Source organism: Furipterus horrens, unplaced genomic scaffold (genome assembly GCF_987537825.1).
Source record: "Furipterus horrens unplaced genomic scaffold, mFurHor1.1.pri manual_scaffold_17, whole genome shotgun sequence".
In the NCBI taxonomy this organism is placed as follows: Eukaryota; Metazoa; Chordata; class Mammalia; order Chiroptera; family Furipteridae; genus Furipterus; species Furipterus horrens.
Window position 1 is genome coordinate 46,309,353 of NW_028327187.1, and position 20,313 is coordinate 46,329,665.

Sequence of the window (20,313 nt, forward strand, 5' to 3'; positions counted from 1 at the left end):
CATGAAGAATCTAAATAGTACTGGCAAAGAATTGTATGGTTGTTTTTCTCCAGGGATTCCAGTTTAAAAGCCTTGGGCTGTTTTCTGCATGTTTCAGTTGAAAAAAAAAAAAAAAGACAACTGTTTTGTTCAGAATTGGACAATAGAAGCACAGTGATTATTTACCATAGCTGTGTTAACGGGCCAGCTTCAATTCCAATTACAAGTTCCTCTCTTTGAAATTAGGGAAGACACCCCCAAATAATTACCTTGCAGATCGGAGACAGTTTGCTTTTGATTGTGATTACATATTCGGATGAAACAAGATGGAAAGACAAATTTCCATGTTTGCTCACTTTGTATCTGTTCACTTTATTTTTGGCAATGTTGCAAGGAAATAATGTTAAATTAATCACTGTGTGGTTTTGTGGATTTTTTAAAACACTTGGATGTTTTGGATATGCTCCCAAAATACAGAGATGCTTGTGTGCTTCCTTTGCACTGCCTTGCTCCACAATGGTGTCTCTGGTGCAGATTAAAGCCTTTCCTTTAAGTGATATGAGTGAGTCATGGCTAAGCCAGGACATAAAATCAGTATGTGGGTCATGTGCATGTCACCTAAACATGTAAGTATTGTGGTGGGACCTGCAGGCCGTTTCTCAGGGACAAAGCAGTATTTAGAAATGAGGACTATCTCAAATCCATATCTGGTGAGTGTTTGCAGCTAATCTTTATAGTGTGAGTCCAGTATTTTCCTTTTGCAGAGATACTAGGGCTGAGAAAACAAGTGGAGGCATCTTCTTGAAGGACAGGAGTTGCCGCTATGCATTGAGAAGGGCAATTGCCTTTGCTACTCCAGTAAGAATGAATGAGTCATCGATCAGATTGTAAGCTCTCTGAGGGCAAGAACTATATGTTGTGTGTCTTTTGTAATCCTCGTTATGTTTAGCATGAGGCTGGCAAATGTCTGGAATAGCCAGTATGCAATAAATACTTAATGACTTGGTTAAAAAGGAGTTTGGATTTGGTTCTGCTCATTTGAGGCTGTAGCAGTTGAATCGGGAGCTCCACTGAACATTAATGTTTAACCAAAAACCTACCTTCTGATGACTGCCTTTCCTTCTGGAATGTGGGGCAGTAAGCCTCACTCACCTGCTCTACCACTGACAGCAGTTTAAAGGTTGCACCTTAAAGGTGACGGTGGTTATGGCTTCTATCATCACCCATCAATCCAACTCAGATTTGATGCAGAGGCTTTTAGGGCTAGAACAGAGGAATCTTTTCCAGTCTCAGACCTGGACATTTCCACATCCTGGAGACTGCCCAACCTTCTGAACACACTGCTGGGTAGTGAGGTTCCTTTTTGTCCTGGTGGAAATGGACCTGCCACTCATATAAAAGGCAAGCACATGGGAGAACAAATTATTCCCTTGGAAGAACTGGTTTGTCTAACTGTTGGCCATTGGTGGCAAAACAGAAACAACATTTTTATTTTTCCCCCCTTCCCCTCCTGAACATTTCAGAGTGACCACTGGTTGGACTCTTGGCGACGCTTAACGTGAACCCGAGTGTTAGGGGAGAGGGAATCTGCCGTTGCGGTTTCTGGAGCTGCTCATAAGCAAGAATTCCCTGTCCTGATCAAGGCTTTAAGCCTAAAAGAAAGCAGAAATAGGTATGGATCATTGGTGTGTGTGTGTGTGTGTGTGTGCATTCAAACCTGTGTGTGTGCAGGGTGGGGTATGTGTGGAATGGGAGGGGGTGGTGTACTTACTTCAGGGTCTGGGGCAGCTCAATATCTGGATTTCCTGCCTAGCAGGAGGGGTTTATAAGTTTTTCTTATAACCATACGTACTCCTGTTTCCATTTTTTGAGAAAGGAAAAGTAGTTTGGTAGTTACATTTCCAGTTTTCAGGCTTCAAGAGAGATATATAAATTATACTTGTCAGTCTTCAGAAAATCCCAATCTGACAGGTTAAATACTGGAGGTGGAATGTGTCAATAGTGGAGAGGAAAAGAGGACATGAGGACATGAGGGCAGGTTGCTCAGGCCCTTGCTGTACACTTTCCCCAAAATTGGATTAATGAGATTTAAAAAGGGCCTTTGGAAGGTTAACTGTGGGGTCGAAGTACTCTGTACAATAATTGGAAACCAGGTAGCAGTAATCATGAAAGAAGTGTGAAAGGGGGACAATGACCTTTCTCAATCTACCATACGTATCTCCTGGGTCACTCACTCCCTGTAAGATTAAATGAAAAGGGGTCATGTGTCCAGAGAGACTGGAGGCTATTTACTGTAGAAATCAGGGGCTTGGAACCAGGATTCCAGACTTCTCATCTAGAAACCTGATAGTGGGTTAGGTTGACCTGTATTGTGACATTTTGTGTGACATCATATCCATTACCCAACACTACTCAAGATTCTTAGGGTGAAAGTTTCATTATTGATCATGAATGTGGACTTGCAGTACATAACACGAGAGACAGGATATGTCCAGAGAGTTTGTGAGCCTGTAATGAGTTTACGTGCACTACTATATACAGAGGGAGTAAGGGAGAGAGACAGAGTGAGAGGTCACCTATACTAATTTTTAGGTGGGGAAACAAAAGACAATAAAAGAAGAATCAATTGTTTAGGTTACCCTATAAAAACATGGCATGCTTAGAATTTGAAGCTTGAGTTGTCTTATTACTGTTATGTTTCACTTAATCCATGTTACTTCCTTAAGAAGAATTAGTGATAGTGGAAGGGTATTATAATTATACCCTTTCCAGAGGCACAATTGAAATGAAAGAGGGTTTTCCCTTTAAACTCCTCCTACCCAACAAAAACAACAACAAAGTCTCAAAGACAATTCCAGGATGGCTGAAAGAGAAACTTTATCAATAACAATTGTCCCAAGCCCTTCTCTTACTAAGCAAGGAGCATCCAAAATGGACAATACAAAAGGGATTCCTGTTTTTTAAAAATATATATGTTTAAGAATTTTATGAGATTGTAGAAAGTGATTTTCATCAAGCAGGGCTCATTTCTATCTGGTGCAAGCCAAGCTCTCTTCACCTTTTATTTATATTACTTATTATTTGGCACTTTATTACTTCCTTTACATTGCTGAACTGCTTTACAGATCCTGTCTATGAGGTAACTGTCCTGCCCCAACTGCCACAACCACAAGAAATGGATTTTTTAAATAGAATACAGAGAGATGAACCTTGTAACTAAGGACCTAGGAAATTTGCCCTTTCTGATCACCCTACTTGACTGCTCCAGGTTTGCCCAGTCCTCTTAGGAGTTATGTCAAGATTGAATATTTAACCCATGCTAAAAGTGAAAGATGAAACAGAACTACTTATGCCTCCAAGTTCCTCACCATGTCAATGCTAGCACCAGGAGTCACAAACAATGAATCTATTAATTCTAGATTCAATTCTCTACTTTGTATCTGCAATGGAATCCTCACGCTTAAATACCCATTTTCTTCCCTTAGAGGAATGATTTATCCATCAATTGGGTGTTAAGCTTCCTGTTTCCCCTTCCTAGGTCAAGGGCAGCCCAGGTGCCCAATTTCTCTCTCTCTTCACAAGGCACCACCAGCAATAGAGATGAGAAATTCTGAAGAACAGCCAAGTGGAGGAACCACAGTGTTACAGCGTCTGCTACAAGAGCAGCTTCGCTATGGCAATCCTAGTGAGAATCGCAACTTGCTTGCCATACACCAGCAAGCCACAGGGAATAGTGCTCCTTTCTCAAGTGGTGGTGGGAACCCTGGTCCTCAGAATGATGTGTTGACTCCCCAGGATCACCACCAACAGCTTGTGGCACACGCTGCTAGACAAGAACCCCAGGGGCAGGAAATCCAGTCAGAAAACATCATCATGGAGAAGCAGCTTTCCCCTCGAATGCAGAATAATGAAGAACTCCCAACCTATGAAGAAGCCAAAGTCCAGTCCCAGTACTTTCGGGGCCAACAGCATGCCAGTGTTGGAGCTGCTTTCTATGTCACTGGAGTCACAAACCAGAAGATGAGAACTGAGGGACGCCCATCAGTTCAGCGGCTCAATCCTGGGAAGATGCACCAGGATGAAGGACTCAGAGACCTTAAGCAAGGACATGTCCGCTCTTTGAGTGAACGACTTATGCAGATGTCTCTGGCCACCAGTGGAGTTAAGGCCCATCCACCTGTTACCAGTGCTCCCCTTTCCCCACCACAACCCAATGACCTCTACAAGAATCCCACAAGTTCCAGTGATTTCTACAAGGCCCAAGGGCCACCTCCAAGCCAGCATAGTCTGAAGGGCATGGAACACCGAGGCCCCCCACCAGAGTATCCCTTCAAGGGCATGCCACCTCAGTCTCTAGTGTGCAAGTCCCAAGAGCCAGGGCACTTCTATAGTGAGCATCGTTTGAACCAGCCAGGGAGAACAGAGGGGCAACTGATGAGGTATCAGCATCCCCCTGAGTATGGAGCAGCCAGGTAAGAGAGTTCCCTTTCTCTAATTTTCTGACCTCATCTCCAACCAGCTTCTGTTGTGTGTTAGGAATCTTAAGGGAAGGAATGGGCAGGTGTTTGGTGTAACAGACTCAGCAATGCATGGCTGGCCCCTGATTTAGTAAATTTCCTGCCAAGCTGAATTTCTATACATAATTAATTAGCACTATATTAACATTCCCTGAACTTATAGGTTGAGTATGGCCTCAACGCCTAGTGGATGATTTCAGCAGCTATTTGCTGTTCCATCTCTTAGGAAATTGAAAGAAAGGTCAGTGTTCCATCTTGTGAGTTATTAAGCCCTTCCTTTAGGAGCAGAAGAAAATTATCTGACTTTAATTAGTTTGCAATATCCTATCACTTCTACTTATTCCCCTCTACAAAGCTCTCATCACATATGTTTGTGAACACATCTTTCTGCAGAATTACTGTGATTCTTTTAACCACTAAACAAACACCCAGATATTACTGTGGGGGAACTATACATGTGTAGGTTCAGAATGTAACTTGTATGTCCTTTCAGTTTATGAAGTCTGGATTAGTTCATCTTTCTTTTGTAGAGACCTTGTTAGCTGCCTGTTATGGTTTTAGACATCTAATTTAAATTTGCATCATATTATATAGAAGTTTTGGTCACATGCTAAAATGTATAAGGCAAAAAATACACCCATGACTTCTGTACCACTTGCTGTTAGTTCAGGAGTACTGTACTGTTTCATATATTCAGTTCTTTTTTTTTTTTTTTTTTAATTCAGTTCTTAAAAAGAGGGATGGGCAAAAGTAGGTTTACAGTTGTGAGTGCGTGAAAGAGTTTATTCTTGTATCATTATTTATTAATTAGTGTATGATTTATTTGTATTACTTTTGCCCACCCATGTATACTTCTGATTTACTTAAGGGGCCACTGTATCAACCAGACCTTAGATTCCATTATCTCATTCATCATTCCTATTGATACTACTGGGACCATGTCTGTGATTAGTAATATTTAAGCATATGGGGCAGAGGGAAGGTTTCAACCATGGGCAGCAATGATGGAAGTTATGTGGTATTCCTGCCCTTTACCATGGGTAATTATGGGTGGCTGTGAGGTTTGAAGTGCCTGGAACTAGGATGGCCTTTTCCATAGAGGACTGCCAGACTAGACTTGTGATCTCCTTGATGTCTGTTTGTCTCCTGTCTCCTTATCACTGCTTTGGGGAAAAGCCTCTGGGCTTGAAGTTCTTCATTAGGTGACTCAGGATACAAGGCAGTCAGGGTGGTGGAGTAGAGGCAGGTAAGAGAATGCCTCTGCATTTCCTGGTATTTCATCATTTCGCCTTCCAGGTCCATTTTTTTAGCCAGAGACAATTCACTTTGGGTTCCACCCTTAACTTTTCCAGTTTAGGATTTTTTTTCCTTAACTCAGGTTGATTTCCTAACCTTTTTTTCGACCTCCTCTTTGCAGCTTTCAAAGGTCTGATAAGTTCTGATAAATGACTTGGAACAGGAAATGGGGTAAGGGACAGGGTCCTTCCAGTTTAAGTGAGAGCAAGGACCCAATTCCCATCTGCCCAATGAAACGGAAGACCCAGGGAGGGGTTGGTCTGTTGGATTGCTTAGCTTAGTGGAAACCCATCCAAGCTCGCAAACTGTCAGTGAAGCTGGGGTTTTTGTTTTGTCCTTCCCATTAGTATGGAAGAGTCTATGGGACTCCCTACCTACCGTATGTGGATGGGCTGACATCTGTTGCCTTGTGGGAGGGGAGTGTGTTGGCTGGGGTGTGGAGCAGAATCCAAAGCCCCACTCAGTACATGGCCCCCCTTCCCAGGAAAGCTATTTTCAGAACTCATTCACCAGTATTGTTCATGATCTGAAATGGCTCCCACAGTGTTTAAAGCTAAAAGGAAAAGTCCTTTGATCTGCCTAAATAAATAATAAGGAACCCCAAAAAGGATATTTTTCTTCCCATGCTGATTAAACCACCAGAGAAATTTAGCTGCGTCTGTTTTACAGGAAGATATTGTATTTTCTCTTCCCTCCTACATTATCTGTGGCTCTATTTTCCTATCCCCAAAAGCAATAGAGCCAATGCTGATTACCCTCTCTTGAGTAGTATTTTAATACACAGCTCTGCTCTAACTTTTTTTTTTTTTCCCACTCTGGGAGAGGAACAGGGTGCTTGATATGTCTGATGAATAATCAAACTTAAAAGATGCTCTGTGTAAAGTTTGGGTCCGCATCAAAAAAATTCCAGCAATAAAATGTTTTCAGGGCATGGGATGAGGGACGGCACCTAGTGACAAATTACTGGCAAGGGGAGGTAGTAGAATTGCTTTCTAGAAATGTACACTTTTAAGTGGTGACAGATTTGTCCTCCTCATTTCCTTTAACAGTTTGTGAATACCTTTCCAAGTAACTGCTGCTAGCACCAAACAATTAGAAGACTAAATTCTTAGTTCTTAATCCCATCCAACCCACAAATTACAGATATGTATGCAAAGCAAGCTCTTCTAACAAAGTGCTGTTCAAAAAACCTTTGCCTTTCAAGGTGCAGTGAAATGTTAGAGATTTGCTGTTAAAATGAATAGAATGTTATAAACAATATTTTTATTACTTCATCTTCCGTGTACCCCCCTCCCCACTTAAAAAATAAATATCCTCAATGCTCAGATCTCCAGATAGGAAACAAGGCCAAGCTATGTGAAGAATTAAAAATTTTCTGAATCTTTGTCTTTTTAAGTGCTGAGCCTTTTCTGCATTTGGGGTTTTAGATTTATCAACTGCTTTAAAAAATTAAGTCTTTTCTGTTTGTAAAGCAGCCACCTCCTTTCAGTTGTTGAAATCATGCCCAGATCTGAGGTTTCTCGAATCCTTGTTTAGTGGAATCTAAGGGTGACCTAACTCTGTAGTTCAGAGCAGAGCTGGTTGTGCAAGAGAAACCATCAAGAATTTGCGGCCCTCTCCAGGATTCACATATTCACCATCACGGAGCCTGGGAAAGGCACTGTTTCTGTGGGGAGAATAAATTGGGTTCCAGGCTGTTGGTGGCATCTGCTCTGGTGAGAGTGTGAGTGTGTGGGCTTGTGCATATGTGGGCCAGGAGCGTGTAGTATGTGTAGGGGAGCTGGATGGATGTGTGGCTGGGAAGGGCAGGGGCTTCTAGTTAGTGAGGAAGCAGGGTAGAAGGTGCTTTGTCAATTCAGTGGATTTACCTTTGCTTTCCTTTTTTGTGTGTGTCTTTGTAAGCTGTCTGTCTCTGGGAGGGAGTTCTCCTTGCTTTGGAGGGGATGCTGATTTTGGCCATTGGCTTCAGTCCTGCATATATGTCTTTTTCCCTTTTCTGCAGAGCACTAGGGACCCACGTTGTCTTAGGAAGGGGCAGGATGAAGGGAGGGAATGGGCAGGGAGGCAGGTCAGGGCTTCCATGGGATCATGTGATTCTATTGTCTGCTGATGGCTTGTTCCTGGTTAATATGTCAGTGGGCAGCAGTTCGTGCTGCTGTGCTGGGTAGTGGACCGCTCACCCAGCTACCAGCTTTATTATTACTGTTATTCTTGTTACTTAATCTTGAGTGTATTTTTGCTTCCTCTGACATCCCCCCAGCTCTCCCATACCCCTGTCATTTTTCAGCCCCCTCCTCTCAGTGGGAACTTCACAAGAGTTAATATGGTCCTGCTTTATTGTGGTGGGCGGATGCTGGAACCCAGATGGAGTTCGTTGGCTGGAGGGCTTTCTCTCCCTTTGCAACTGCCCAAGCCTTGCTTCATGTTTGCAAACCTGCCAGGGACGGACTGTCTTGGTTTTCCCTACACCACGGTTTCACTGAAATCTGCTTCCTTTTCCAGCCTGGGGAACCTGAGAGGCAGCTTTTTTGTTTCCACTTATCTCTTAGGCAATGCCTAGAGTTGTGGCCAGGGTCACTGCAGTCCTGGGCTTATTTGACTCTGGAGACATCTTTCCACAGACCTTGTGGTCTTCTCCTTCCCAAGGTCCCCAGGAGGCCATGAGCTGTTTAGTGAATGGAGGGTCCTTTCAGCCTCCAGGCAGGAGGGAGACTATGGCTAATTTGTTTGAAGGAGAGGCCTGGGTTTCTGATAGGGTCCAGGGGAGTTGAGGGTGGGGAGGAAGCCCAGTTCAGAACTAGGTATTCAGTCTTTAAAAGAGAACACCTCCTAGGCCTTGGGTTTCCAAATTCTGGCAATGAGGATGAAAGTTAATGTGGTCATTTTCCCCTTAAATTTTGAAAATTTGAGAACTGGATTGGAGACCATGAAATGTGAGCTCTTATTTTCTGCCCAGTATATCCAAAAACCCCAAAAAATTCCAGGACATTATATTTACCTCTAGGGAGATTGTATATGTATATAATATATACATACACACACATATATATACGTGGTCAGCCCCTGGCTGGTTTGGCTCAGTGGATTGAGCGTCGGCCTGCGAGCTAAGTGTCGCTGGTTCGATCTTCCAGTCAGGGCACATCAGAGAAGGAAAACTCTGACTCCAAAAAACCTCCGCTGCCTTGCGGCATACCTCTTCAGGGGAAAGGCTAAGGGAGTAAACCCCGACAGAAAATCCGGAGCCGGAGTCCCTAAGGCGGTTTGACGTTGTAGTCAACACCGGCAACTCCTGCGGCGCACCTGAAGCCAAGCTGTATTGACTCCGTCTTTCCCTTGGACCCTTCAGCTGCGAAGAGAGGGGGGGTCTGCTGCATGGGCAACAGCAGACCCTCCATATCACCCTGCCCAGGCTCTGTAGCTTCAACTTCACTGGAGAGGACACTCCAGCGTCATCGCAAGATGTCGATTCAACACGGGAGGAGACACTGTCACTCCCGAGTCGGACTGCACAACCATTCTCGGCGGTGCAGATAGACTCTTAAGAAGCTACACCATCGTCTCTCGAGACGGACGGCTGCCGACAATATACGTGGTCTGTCCAGAAAAAGTACAGCATTGTTAATATAACAAAAATGGTTTATGTCACATGGATGTAACCTGGCAGCCAAGGAGAGTGGACTGGAATGTGCATGCGTCATCAATGACGACTTCACTGTACTAGTTAGTGGGGGCAGTGTTGAGTGAGCGCGTGCTCTTTGTGGCCATTGCATTCAAAATGACGGAGCAAGTAGGTCAACAAATTTGTATCAGATTTTGCATTCATTTTGAACATTCCTCTGCGGAAACTATTTGGATGATTCAGAAAGCTGCAGCTATGGGCAACTGGTAACTGGCAGCTTCATCACAACGTGCCCACTCATGCACCATGTCTTGTGCAGTTTTTTTGGTGAAACATCAAATTACCCAGGTGACTCAGGCCCCCTACAGCCAGTTTTGGTTCCCTGCAACTTCTGGCTTTTCCCAAAACTAAAATCATCTTTGAAAGGGAAGACATTTTGGTCTGTCGATGAGATTCAGGAAAATACGATGGCAATTGGGAGACCTGTGTGAGGCCCCAAGGTGCCTGCTTTGAAGGGGACTGAGGAGTCATTGTCCCGTGTACAATGTTTCTTGTATCTTGTGTGTTTTCCTATAAGTGTACCTATTTTTCATATTACATAGCTGAATGCCTTCTGGACAGAGCATATATGTATAATTATGTATAATATAATATTCGCTTTTACTCAAAGAGGAAGAAGAACATATAGACAATTTTACTTCTAAGGGAAATAAAGTTCCTCAATATGGAAAATGGAGAAAGACTCTTCCCCGAATAAGTTTATAAACAGCTCCCATGCTTTTGATTGGATGAGTGCTTTGAGCTCTTGGCAAAAAGGTTATGTAAAAGCAGTAATTTTCCAGTTGTAATCATGAGAACCATATAAATTTTTCCATCCACAAATAGTTCTCATGCCCTCTTCAAAATTCAGTAATTGTTTATAGTGACATAGGTATGAAATTGGAAGAATGTAGGTACACCAGAGGCATTGATGGGGCTGAGAGACAGAAACTAGGGCCTGAACAAGTTTGAAGACTCTGTTGAACATCCAGGTGTAATTGGGTATCCATGAGCAAGTGTTTGGAATGATTTTCTAGCTGTAAAAATTCCTAATAGTGAGAATCTCTTGAAGGGAATATATAAATGAACAATAATGATAACTGGAGTATGGGTAGGAGGGATGTGCTTTGGCACCTGGAATATGAGTTAAAAGTTAATTGCTCCTGGTGATTTGTCCTGCATCTGTCATGAATTTTGCAATTCAGTGCAAAGATTAAATGGATATCCCACAAGTAAAATCACTTAACAGGGTCAACCAATCTCACTGAGAGGTAGATAAGAGACTCTTTGTAATTCCTGTTGAACTCCAAAATGAGAAGAGCCCAGTATTTTTGTAATTCATTTACAACCTCAGGAATGGCTCTTGCAGATAAAATAACTTGAGCAATGTTATACAGCTAGTAAGCAATAGAAAAGGTCTCTAAACTCTGTTGCAATCCAAATCCCATGCTTTCAGCCATCTGTCTTTCCTGGATGGACAAATATCAACTGTAGAACAAGAATCCACAGCATGTGGGAGTATATGAGGTTCATTGGGCAAAGCTTTTTGTCTTTAGTGTATACTAACAGATACTTTCCTGGTAGTAGTTATGGTGGAAGTGATGTATTCATGTACTCTGATTTCAGTTCCTCTTACTGGCTAGTAGTCCGGTATTAGGTATAAAAATTGGAGAGCCATATTAAGCAATGTACCACAGTTCTCTTTCTGGAACTTCCCTTAAGTAATATAGGCTTGCAATCTGAACCATCAGTGTTAGGAAATCAATATATTATGGTAGTGGATAGAGCCTGGAAATGGGAATTGGGAAACAAGGGTTCTACTCTGGCACTACCACTAACTCACTGTAATATTTGACAGATTGCTTCCCCTTTCTGGACCTCAGTTTCTCCCTCTGTTGAATGACAGAGTTTGACTAAATTATTTCACTGAAGCCTTTCCAGTCCTTATATTTGTAATTCAGTACATCAAAAATTGTATAATAATGTTGCATATAATCCCCTCCAAGCCATGGTATTATTACTACTAGTAGACATCAGTCAGTTATTAATAACTGTTATCAATAACAATTATTTGGTATCTCTAACAAGAATTTACATATCCTCAAGTAATCTTTTGTGGAAATGTTTATTATCAAAGAGAGTTGCAGATAGCAAGAAGGGAGTGGTTTTGACTGCTTTTCGCTATTTCCCTCTGGGCAAGTGGAACATATTTTCTAAATTTGACTCTTTACGTGTGCCGGAGAACATGTAGAATGTCAGAAAAGGTTTAGTTTAAAATGAAGTGAAAAAAAATTACCTCATAGAAGATTCATTTAAAATCTTTCAACTCAAGCACCTATTGTATAGGCATACTCCACTTTGATTTTCACAAAGTGACCTTTAAGATCATCTGGTTCGGTCCTCCATTGGATGACATTCCTGTGTGTCAGGCAGCCACAGAAGGTCAGGCCTGGAAAGAACTACAGAGGTCTTGGCAGAGATCCCGCAGTCTAACACTGCCTGCTCTTCATACTGCAGGTGTCCTGGGGGTACTGGAAGCCTCCTCATCTCACTTCCTTGTGCTCTTCTCTCCCAGTACCTTCAGAGAGAGCTTAACCTTAGCATGCCCTCCATGTTTTACAGGCCAACACAGGACATCTCATTGCCGTTGTCAGCCAGGAACTCTCAGCCTCACAGTCCTACTTCTTCCCTCACGTCTGGGGGTTCCTTGCCCTTGCTGCAGTCTCTACCATCCACTAGATTATCTCCTGCCCAACATCCATTGGTCCCAAACCAAGGAGACCACTCAGCTCACCTACCTAGGCCGCAGCAACATTTCCTTCCTAATCAGGCTCACCAGGGTGACCATTACCGTCTCACCCAGCCGGGCCTGAGTCAGCAGCAGCAGCAGCAACACCACCACCACCATCACCAACAGCAGCAGCAGCAACAGCAGCAGCCAGGAGAAGCCTATTCAGCTATGCCTAGGGCTCAGCAGTCTTCTGCTTCTTATCAGCCAATGCCAGCAGACCCTTTTGCCATTGTTTCCAGAGCCCAACAGATGGTTGAGATCCTCTCAGAGGAGAACCGGAACTTGCGGCTGGAGTTGGAAGGATGCTATGAGAAGGTGGCAAGACTGCAGAAGGTGAGACCCCCGTGTTGGGATATTAGAGTCTCCTTTAAATCTTATATGTTTAATATAAATCTTATATGTTTAATATTGATGTAAAAGTCTCCATTTGTGGGTGCCTGCATGACTTATGGGCAGGTCTTCAGGATTCTTATACCTGAAGGTTAGATATGGATCAAACTTTGGAATAAGTCTCTGCCTGTCTTTCTAGGAGAAGGAACATTTTACATTTATGTGGAGGAAAAAACATATTTATTGGTTTTTTCCAGAGAAAACTTAACTGATTGTTTTAGAATTTCAATAGGTCGAAAACACCGATGATGTCTGTGTAGGTGAAGGACCTGCCAGCATAAAGACTTTTGTCTTGATTGTATTTTCCCAAATACTAAATTTGAATTGTAAATATAAAACCATAGTTCCTAGAAATATCTCACCACCGAAGTTAGATCCTGTCCTGCCTTGTTCTGGAAAGGGCTTAGAGCACTTTTCCAAGTGGGAGTTCCCATGGTAACTCTTACTCAACACTCCCTTCCTTATTCTTTTTGCTTTGGTCCTTCCCTGCAGTTTAAATTCAACATCTGCTCTCTTTCTCTGGTGTATGTGTGTGGGGGGGTGGGGAGGGGGTTTAGCACCACAGCTGGGTGACAGGTGACAGCCCTAGGCTGAGTAAGTAGAAAAAGGAATGTTTGTCCCCAGTTCACATTCTTCCCTGGGCCCCTCCTGTTTCTTGCAGCTGGGACTTTAGCTCTTGAGTGCCCTAAGCTAGGAACCTCAGCTCTTGGCTTCCAGGGGCTGTTGGTGAATAGGGTTATGCCTTTGGCAGCCTCTTTGCAGCTTTTGTCATTGTAGAGCTCAGGTGGTTTGATCTCCGGACAAAGACAATGTGAACTGTTCAGGGAGGTGAGGGTGAAGGTTGGGGAGGGAGGGGAGGTTGCCTGATACTGTTCAACAACTCTGTCCTTAGGAGATACCCACAAGTGGAAATTTCAGGGGTCTGAATGAAGCTGAAAATTTATAAACACCAAATCTGGGTTCTAAAGGAGAAAGGAGGGCTAAGTATATTTATGTAGTTAAAACACTTCCCCCCAATATTCCTAAATCAGGATGGGGGTTGTTGAGGTGAGAACTGTTTTCCTGTGGCTTTGCTCCCAATTAAAATTATTCTCCCTTCATTCATTTAACTATACCAGCCATCTCCCCCATCACGTTGGTTCATTAAATGGGTCATATTCACACATTAGTGGCAGACTGGCCCAGTTTGGCTGATTAGGTTTAACAGTTGATGCCCTTCCCCAAACTCTCTGTCTAGGGTGGCCCCAGCCACATCCTTGCTACAGTAACTGAAGGATAGACCGAAATTGTCTATAGACCCTCTTCACCAAAGGATCCATGGTGAATTTTTTTGAGGAGGGTCGTGGGTGACAGGAAGAGGAGCAGAGTGGGATTTGTGTTGTTTGTTCCCAAATATGGGGAAAGATACCTCAACTGAGTGTAATTGGCACAGCCTGAGTGTTGGGGAAAATGAAGGCCAATCCAGTGCTGCAGTGGATGAGAGGCACAGGTGAAGTGGAAGAGGAGGAGAAAGTGGGGAGAATGAGGTAGATACCAGATGGAGCTAGAACAAATAAGGAGGCCCAAGGTTTATGAGGGGTATAAGTAGATAGAATAAGTCTGGAAACTCACCACCACCTTCCCTCTCCCCTGCCCCCACCGTGATGCAGAACAAACTAGTGGATGTGCCCTTCTGTGACTTCTTTTCCTTGAAGACTCTGTTGACGGTATACAGCTTGCCCTTTTGGAGGGTACAGTATCTACACAGCAGGGTAGGGGAAAGATTGGCACAAGATCTTGAGATAGAACTTTGAACTACGTGAGGAGAGGGACTGCCTTCCAGGTGTGGCATTCTGTGGGGAACTGGAAAGCCTTGTATTCTAAATGCTGCCCAGCGCAGACCAACACCAAGCTGCTCTTTCAAATGGAAATGTTTATTTTCTCTACTGAGCACTTGAATTTCACGCAGAAGCTTTATCAGGCTCAAGCCTTGCAGATCATGTCGCTAAATGCCATTCACCAGTTTTCCCCTTCTGTGCTGCTATCTTGGTGCCATCTGCAAGGAGAAAAACACTCTCAAGTCTGCTCTTTTCTGTGGTGTAAGCCTCATTTGTTTGCGGACAGTCCTGCATCAGGCATAATTTTGGAGGAGGGGCAGGTGAAATCTGAGTTGTTTGGTAACCCCACCTTTCCCCCAGTCTCCCACTGGGGGCCTGATATTTCTCCCCATAAAGCATCCTGAGCTTTGTTAAGGAGGAAAGTGGAAAACTGGGAGGGAATGTAGAATGTTTTCAAGAATCAAATTTAATTTGAAAATTGCTTAATAGACCATAGTGTTTATTTGTCTTATACAAATTATATGCAAATATCTCTGTAGTTATTATATGTGCAATGAAACTATACTGGTTCCAGAAAGATCCTGGAGTCTAATTTCTTATTTTGTTCCTGTTTTGGGCTGATGGAGGGCAAAACCCTTTCTTTCCCTTTGATGTTTTGTGGTGTCCCCCCCCCCATTTACAAGCTTTGCAGGAGCTTCATAAGACAACTTTGATCATGAATTTATGTTCAAAAATCTGTACTGGTTTCCCACTGACTATGGAATAAAGTCCAAATGCCTGGCATTAAAGCCCTTTTATGATCTGAATCCAGTCTATCTTTGTAGCCAGGTCTCATCAGCTTCCTTTTGTGTACCCCACAGTGTCCAGACAAATAGGACTACTGGTCACTCTGGGAATGCATTTGGAAACTCAGAATAAAATACCCCCCCACCTCTGCTCATTGAGACTTGATGAAGCTTTTAGGATCTGACTCTAAATGCCATCTCCTCCCTGAAATTGTCCTCCTCTCCCTTCACCCCAACCAGGAATAACCTCTTCCTCCCCTGCACTTTATAGGACTACACCTACTTTTCTTAGTAATGTCTCTTTCCCTATATTCTTTTGCTTGATTAGCTCAAAAGCTCCTTGAGGGCAGCAATACTGTCCCCACTCATATTTACATATCCACAGTGCCTTAAAGATTTTCTTGTAAATATTTGGCCCTTGGTAAATATTTGCTAAATTGAACTGAACTACTGCATGAGTCTGAGGTTTAGAGTTTTTAGGGTTTGCTTCTGCCACTAATTTCATGTTGGAAAAGGCAACTTAACTCTTTTGTCTGCTAAACTGGGGAGAGGTATCCTTGTTTAGACAGATCTCAGAGTAAATTGAAATAAACATGTGAAAGCCCTTTGAGTGCTCTAGAATAACATTATCTTCATACTATATACATTATTATTTTCAAAATTAAAAAATGCTTAGATATGAAAATCACTTATAACTATACTTATAAAATTTACTCTCTCCTACCATCTTCTCTGAAAACAGAAACTGTATTTGTTTTTAACCTGAGGAACTGTCCTGACCCAGTGAGATAATTACTGAGCTCAAGGTTGAATTCTGAAGTCCTTCTGGGAAACTGTTCTTATCAGTGTTTTTTCTTTTCAGGTGGAGACAGAAATCCAGCGTGTCTCAGAGGCATACGAGAACCTTGTGAAGTCATCCTCCAAAAGAGAAGCCCTGGAGAAAGCCATGAGAAACAAACTTGAGGGGGAGATTCGGAGAATGCATGACTTCAACAGGGATCTGAGAGGTGAGGGAATCACATCTGAAGCATCAGCCAAGATGGTGAAGGAGCATACATTGAGGCTCTTAGTTTTGTTCAGCCTACTAATATGACTAATAAATTACTGTGATAGTACTTGACCCTAAGCTCATTTAATCAAGGTGGGAAGAGCTGGTGTGTTAATCAGATGGTACCCATCCTGGGACTCCTGGACTCACCTAGCTCACCCTCACAATCAGTGCTGCCTCTCTTTCTTTATAGGTTTAGTGGAGGCTGCTCTTTTGGCTGTGCAAGATTGAAATAGTGTTATCTTCCATTGTTTCTAGGACTCCCTCCTTGTGTTTTTACCTTTACATGATAATATTGAAGATGGTGAGAAATAACCCTTTCGCCACCTTCAAAACTGATGACCTTGGGGATATTATTTTCTATCGTTGGATTTAGGTTATCTTATCTATAAAATGAGGGATCTCAACTGTATGCTGGCTATGTTCCCCTTTCAGCTTTGACATTACATGATTTTAAAGACTTTATACTTAATACCTTTGGTGCTTTTTCTACAGGTGAATGAAAGATAAATTTTGCAGGATTGACTCCTTTGTTGAAATTTAGAATTCTGCACTAAGGTTTTGTCAGTGAGGAGTGAAACTGTTAAGTACTCAACTCCTCTTTTGCTGCACATGGTCTGGTATTATTTGGGAATCCACATTTGCAGACCTGTATCTGTGTTGTGCATTTCTGTGTAACAAGAAGAAGCAGGCTTGTTTTGCCTAAGAACAATATTGAAAGGGCCAACAGCATGTGCATAGAAGTTTGTATATGGGGCTCTGTTGATTGTGTTTGAATTCCACAGAGCGTCTGGAAACTGCCAACAAGCAGCTTGCGGAGAAGGAATATGAGGGAACAGAGGATACCAGGAAAACCATCTCTCAGCTCTTTGCAAAAAGTAAGTCTGAAAGCTTTAGCAGCAGGCATTGTGTGGATGGGAACAAGGTGTGGGAAAAAGTCACACAGTTCTATTTAGCCTAGAAGAGCCAGGACAGAGTGAATTTCATCTAGGGAATATTTTCTCCTGTTCAGGCATGAATTTGGGAGAATTTGTTCTTTACTTTCTAGGCCAAGAAGGCTGCTTGCCACAGCATCTAGTCACACCCATATGGCTTTTTTTTTTGTATTAAACCAGAGAAGTCCCTTGAAATACCTACTTTTGTCATGGCTAGCTGAAAAGGACCTTAGTAGCCATGGGGTACCTTAATGTTGACAAGATTTGTTGTTGAAGGCTCCATGTGCTGGCTGTGGTAAAGATGGGATTAGCATGCAGGATTGATAATGTTTGCAATACCTAACCTGCTCCTGGAACTCACTTAGTTAAAACACCTTGTATTATCATATCATTACCCATTCATGGACTAGAAGGGTAGCTAGAGGGGGAGCAATGCTATGGCCTGAACTAGTGACTATGATTATAGAGTTGGAGGATATGGGGGATTGCAGAGCTATGTTTTCCTTATAATAGGGTTCCCTTTGTCTGGAAGTACTCCCAAGACCAGAACAATGAATTAATCCTCTTCTTTATCAGTCCCTAATGGACTCCACCCAGCTAGACAATGCCTCATTCTTTCCAACTGCCATTATAAACAAGCAATAAAAACTACACAGTGGATTGAGCCCATAGGGAGAATGAGTTCGCGGGAAACAGGAATTACCTCCACTTGTGCAGATACCCTTAGTTGGTGTCCTCTACCCACAGCCTCCCTCAGTATGGCTCCCAGCTGGAGTAGTGCTTGGTGGGACTTGTCAGGCCCCATTTTTGCTGGGCCTCCACACGACCCTTTCAAATCATTCCATGTAATTTCAAGTCAGCTTTTACAAGTTTATTTGATCTTCACTTGCAATATTGCCCTCCCTTTCTGGGTTGCTCTGTTGTGCTCTGGCTTCAGAACTGGGACATTTTCTTTCTCGTTTCCCTGAACCTCCTGTTGTTTTGTCAGTATGTCTTAGAGGAAGGAATGCAGTTTTTCTGGTGTCATCAGTGCCTAGTGTAAATTGTTGTGAAGTTGCTTTTCTGGTGTCACGGTTACCCTGGAAGCTAGTTCACTGGTAGAAAGGGTGGCAGCCTCCCAGGACAAAACAAAACAAAACAAAAAAATGTATGGATTCTTGGCCAGGATCTATTAGTCGACAGTCCTCCCTGTGTGGAGTGGCTATTTCAGGTGTCCTAGTAGCTCTGCTACTAATTTATAAAATGTGGTAATTTAGCAAATCAAACTAACAGCAGAGTGAAAGACTTAAATGATTCTAGAAGGGAAGAGGGGGCTCCACCCCGTAGGCATGGAAGAGGGCATGAATTGTGGCCCTTTAATTTCTCTTGCCCTTGGACTTTGCTTTTGGTTGGAACTGTGGCAGGAGCCAAAAAAGCCCTCTTGAAAAGCCTCCCTGATGAATGTGCTCAAACTACTGTACAGTAGAAAGCATTTAGAACAGCTTGGCCTTAAGAATGGTTTCCACTACTTATCTTGCTAATTGTGGTACTTGTGCAAGTTACTCAAGTCCTCTGAGTCTCTGTTTTCTGATGAAAAATGGAGAAGAGAATAATATCTTCCTTATATGGTTGTCCTAAGTATTAAGTTCATAAGTTTATAACAATACTTGATATACAGTAAGTATTCAACAAATGTTCATTTTTTCCAAGTTACATGTGAATAGATACGTAAAGTCAGAGTGGGAAGGAAGGCAAGGCTGCACTATTAACGTTTCTCCTACAACCTCAAGTATTAAGGTCTCAAGAGGAAGAGTACTTCATCTCCAAATGAGAATCAAAACTGCTCATTCGAGTTTCTGGTACAAGGTCTGTCCTAGTTAGAAGCGGAGGGGCCTAGAGAGGCATGGAGAATGGCTATGTGTGTCATGGTCATGTGTAGGTACAATGTGATTATGGATCTCAGTTTTAAAAATTTTAGTAAAGGCAGGATTTGAAGTTTTGGGCATTTTATGAAATACAGTTTTTAGATTGATTTGATACAGTTTCTTGAGGAAACAATGGGGACATTGACAGGGGTGCTTCAATTGTTCTTTTGCCAATGCAAGACCATTTGAGGACATAAAAATGATTAGACAAGCCTACTTGTTCTTCTGATGAGTGTGTCTATTATCTTTTGTGAAATACTTTTCAAAACAGTCTTTATATCTACTTTCTCAATTGCTTCTGTACAACAACCACCATTAAGTGACTGTTCTTGATTTATACAACAAGTTAGTGGTAGAGCTAATCATAGAGTCAAGATCTTGGTTTCCTGGTTCATTTAGGTATGTGTTAGCACACTAGAATATTTAGTAATGGGTGTGATTGACAGTTATGCTCAGGTAAGGTTTTGAGCCAGCTTTAGAATGGCAGTGTTGGTATTTCATGTCTTGATAGATAAGGAAAGCCAACGTGAGAAGGAGAAGCTTGAAGCAGAGCTGGCCACTGCCCGTTCTACCAACGAGGACCAAAGACGACACATCGAAATCCGAGACCAGGCCTTAAGCAATGCCCAGGCCAAAGTGGTAAAGCTTGAGGAAGAGGTATGTGTAGTTTCCTCCGGTAGCCTGAGGGTGAAAGAGCTGGGAAATCGAGGGCCCTGGGGGCTCCCAATTTTGGTGAACTAGCAGTTGCGCAGTCCCCCAACAGAAAAGTACCGTCTGAGGTATGTGGCTTTTGATTTCTTTTTTCTTCAAGTTCCTTCCTTTTACTCCAGAATACAAAATTGCCACAGTCAAGGAGCAATTTCCATTTGCTCATTCATATAATAAGTTAACATGCTCCCCCAAGTTCTTACTGTATACCTAGCCCTGCCTTAAGCCTGTGGCCTGGGAGACACACACACACACACACACTCTCTCTCTCTCTCTCTCTCTCTCTCTCTCTCTCCCTCCCTCCCCCCCCTTATGGGACTTTATTGTGGAAGGACTAGAAAATTATTTCAGATAATTTAAAGTACTCCAAGGATCTTGAAATCAGAATGGTCCTTGTCTCCTCATGCTCAGTGGGATGTTGGTTCCCACAGGTGAAAAAGAATCTTGATGGCTCTGCCTCTTGTTGTTTGACTTACTTCTCAGAT

The 20,313-nt window shown here is 42.8% G+C and overlaps 1 protein-coding gene across 2 annotated transcripts in view; it reads left to right on the forward strand.

Annotated features, from left to right (window-relative positions):
• The window catches only part of AMOT (angiomotin), a 63,070-nt gene that overhangs the window by 13,490 nt on the left and 29,267 nt on the right, over positions 1-20,313 (forward strand). Inside the window, exons 3-8 of one of the 2 annotated variants that reach the window (XM_090264614.1) lie at positions 1,503-1,651; positions 3,518-4,451; positions 12,073-12,574; positions 16,096-16,240; positions 17,067-17,159; positions 19,632-19,777. In XM_090264614.1, the coding sequence (XP_090120740.1) occupies positions 3,580-4,451; positions 12,073-12,574; positions 16,096-16,240; positions 17,067-17,159; positions 19,632-19,777 (1,758 nt within the window). In that variant the 5' untranslated portion in view covers positions 1,503-1,651; positions 3,518-3,579. The remainder of the gene's footprint in view (positions 1-1,502; positions 1,652-3,517; positions 4,452-12,072; positions 12,575-16,095; positions 16,241-17,066; positions 17,160-19,631; positions 19,778-20,313) is intronic. The other variant, XM_090264615.1, reaches the window with a different exon arrangement.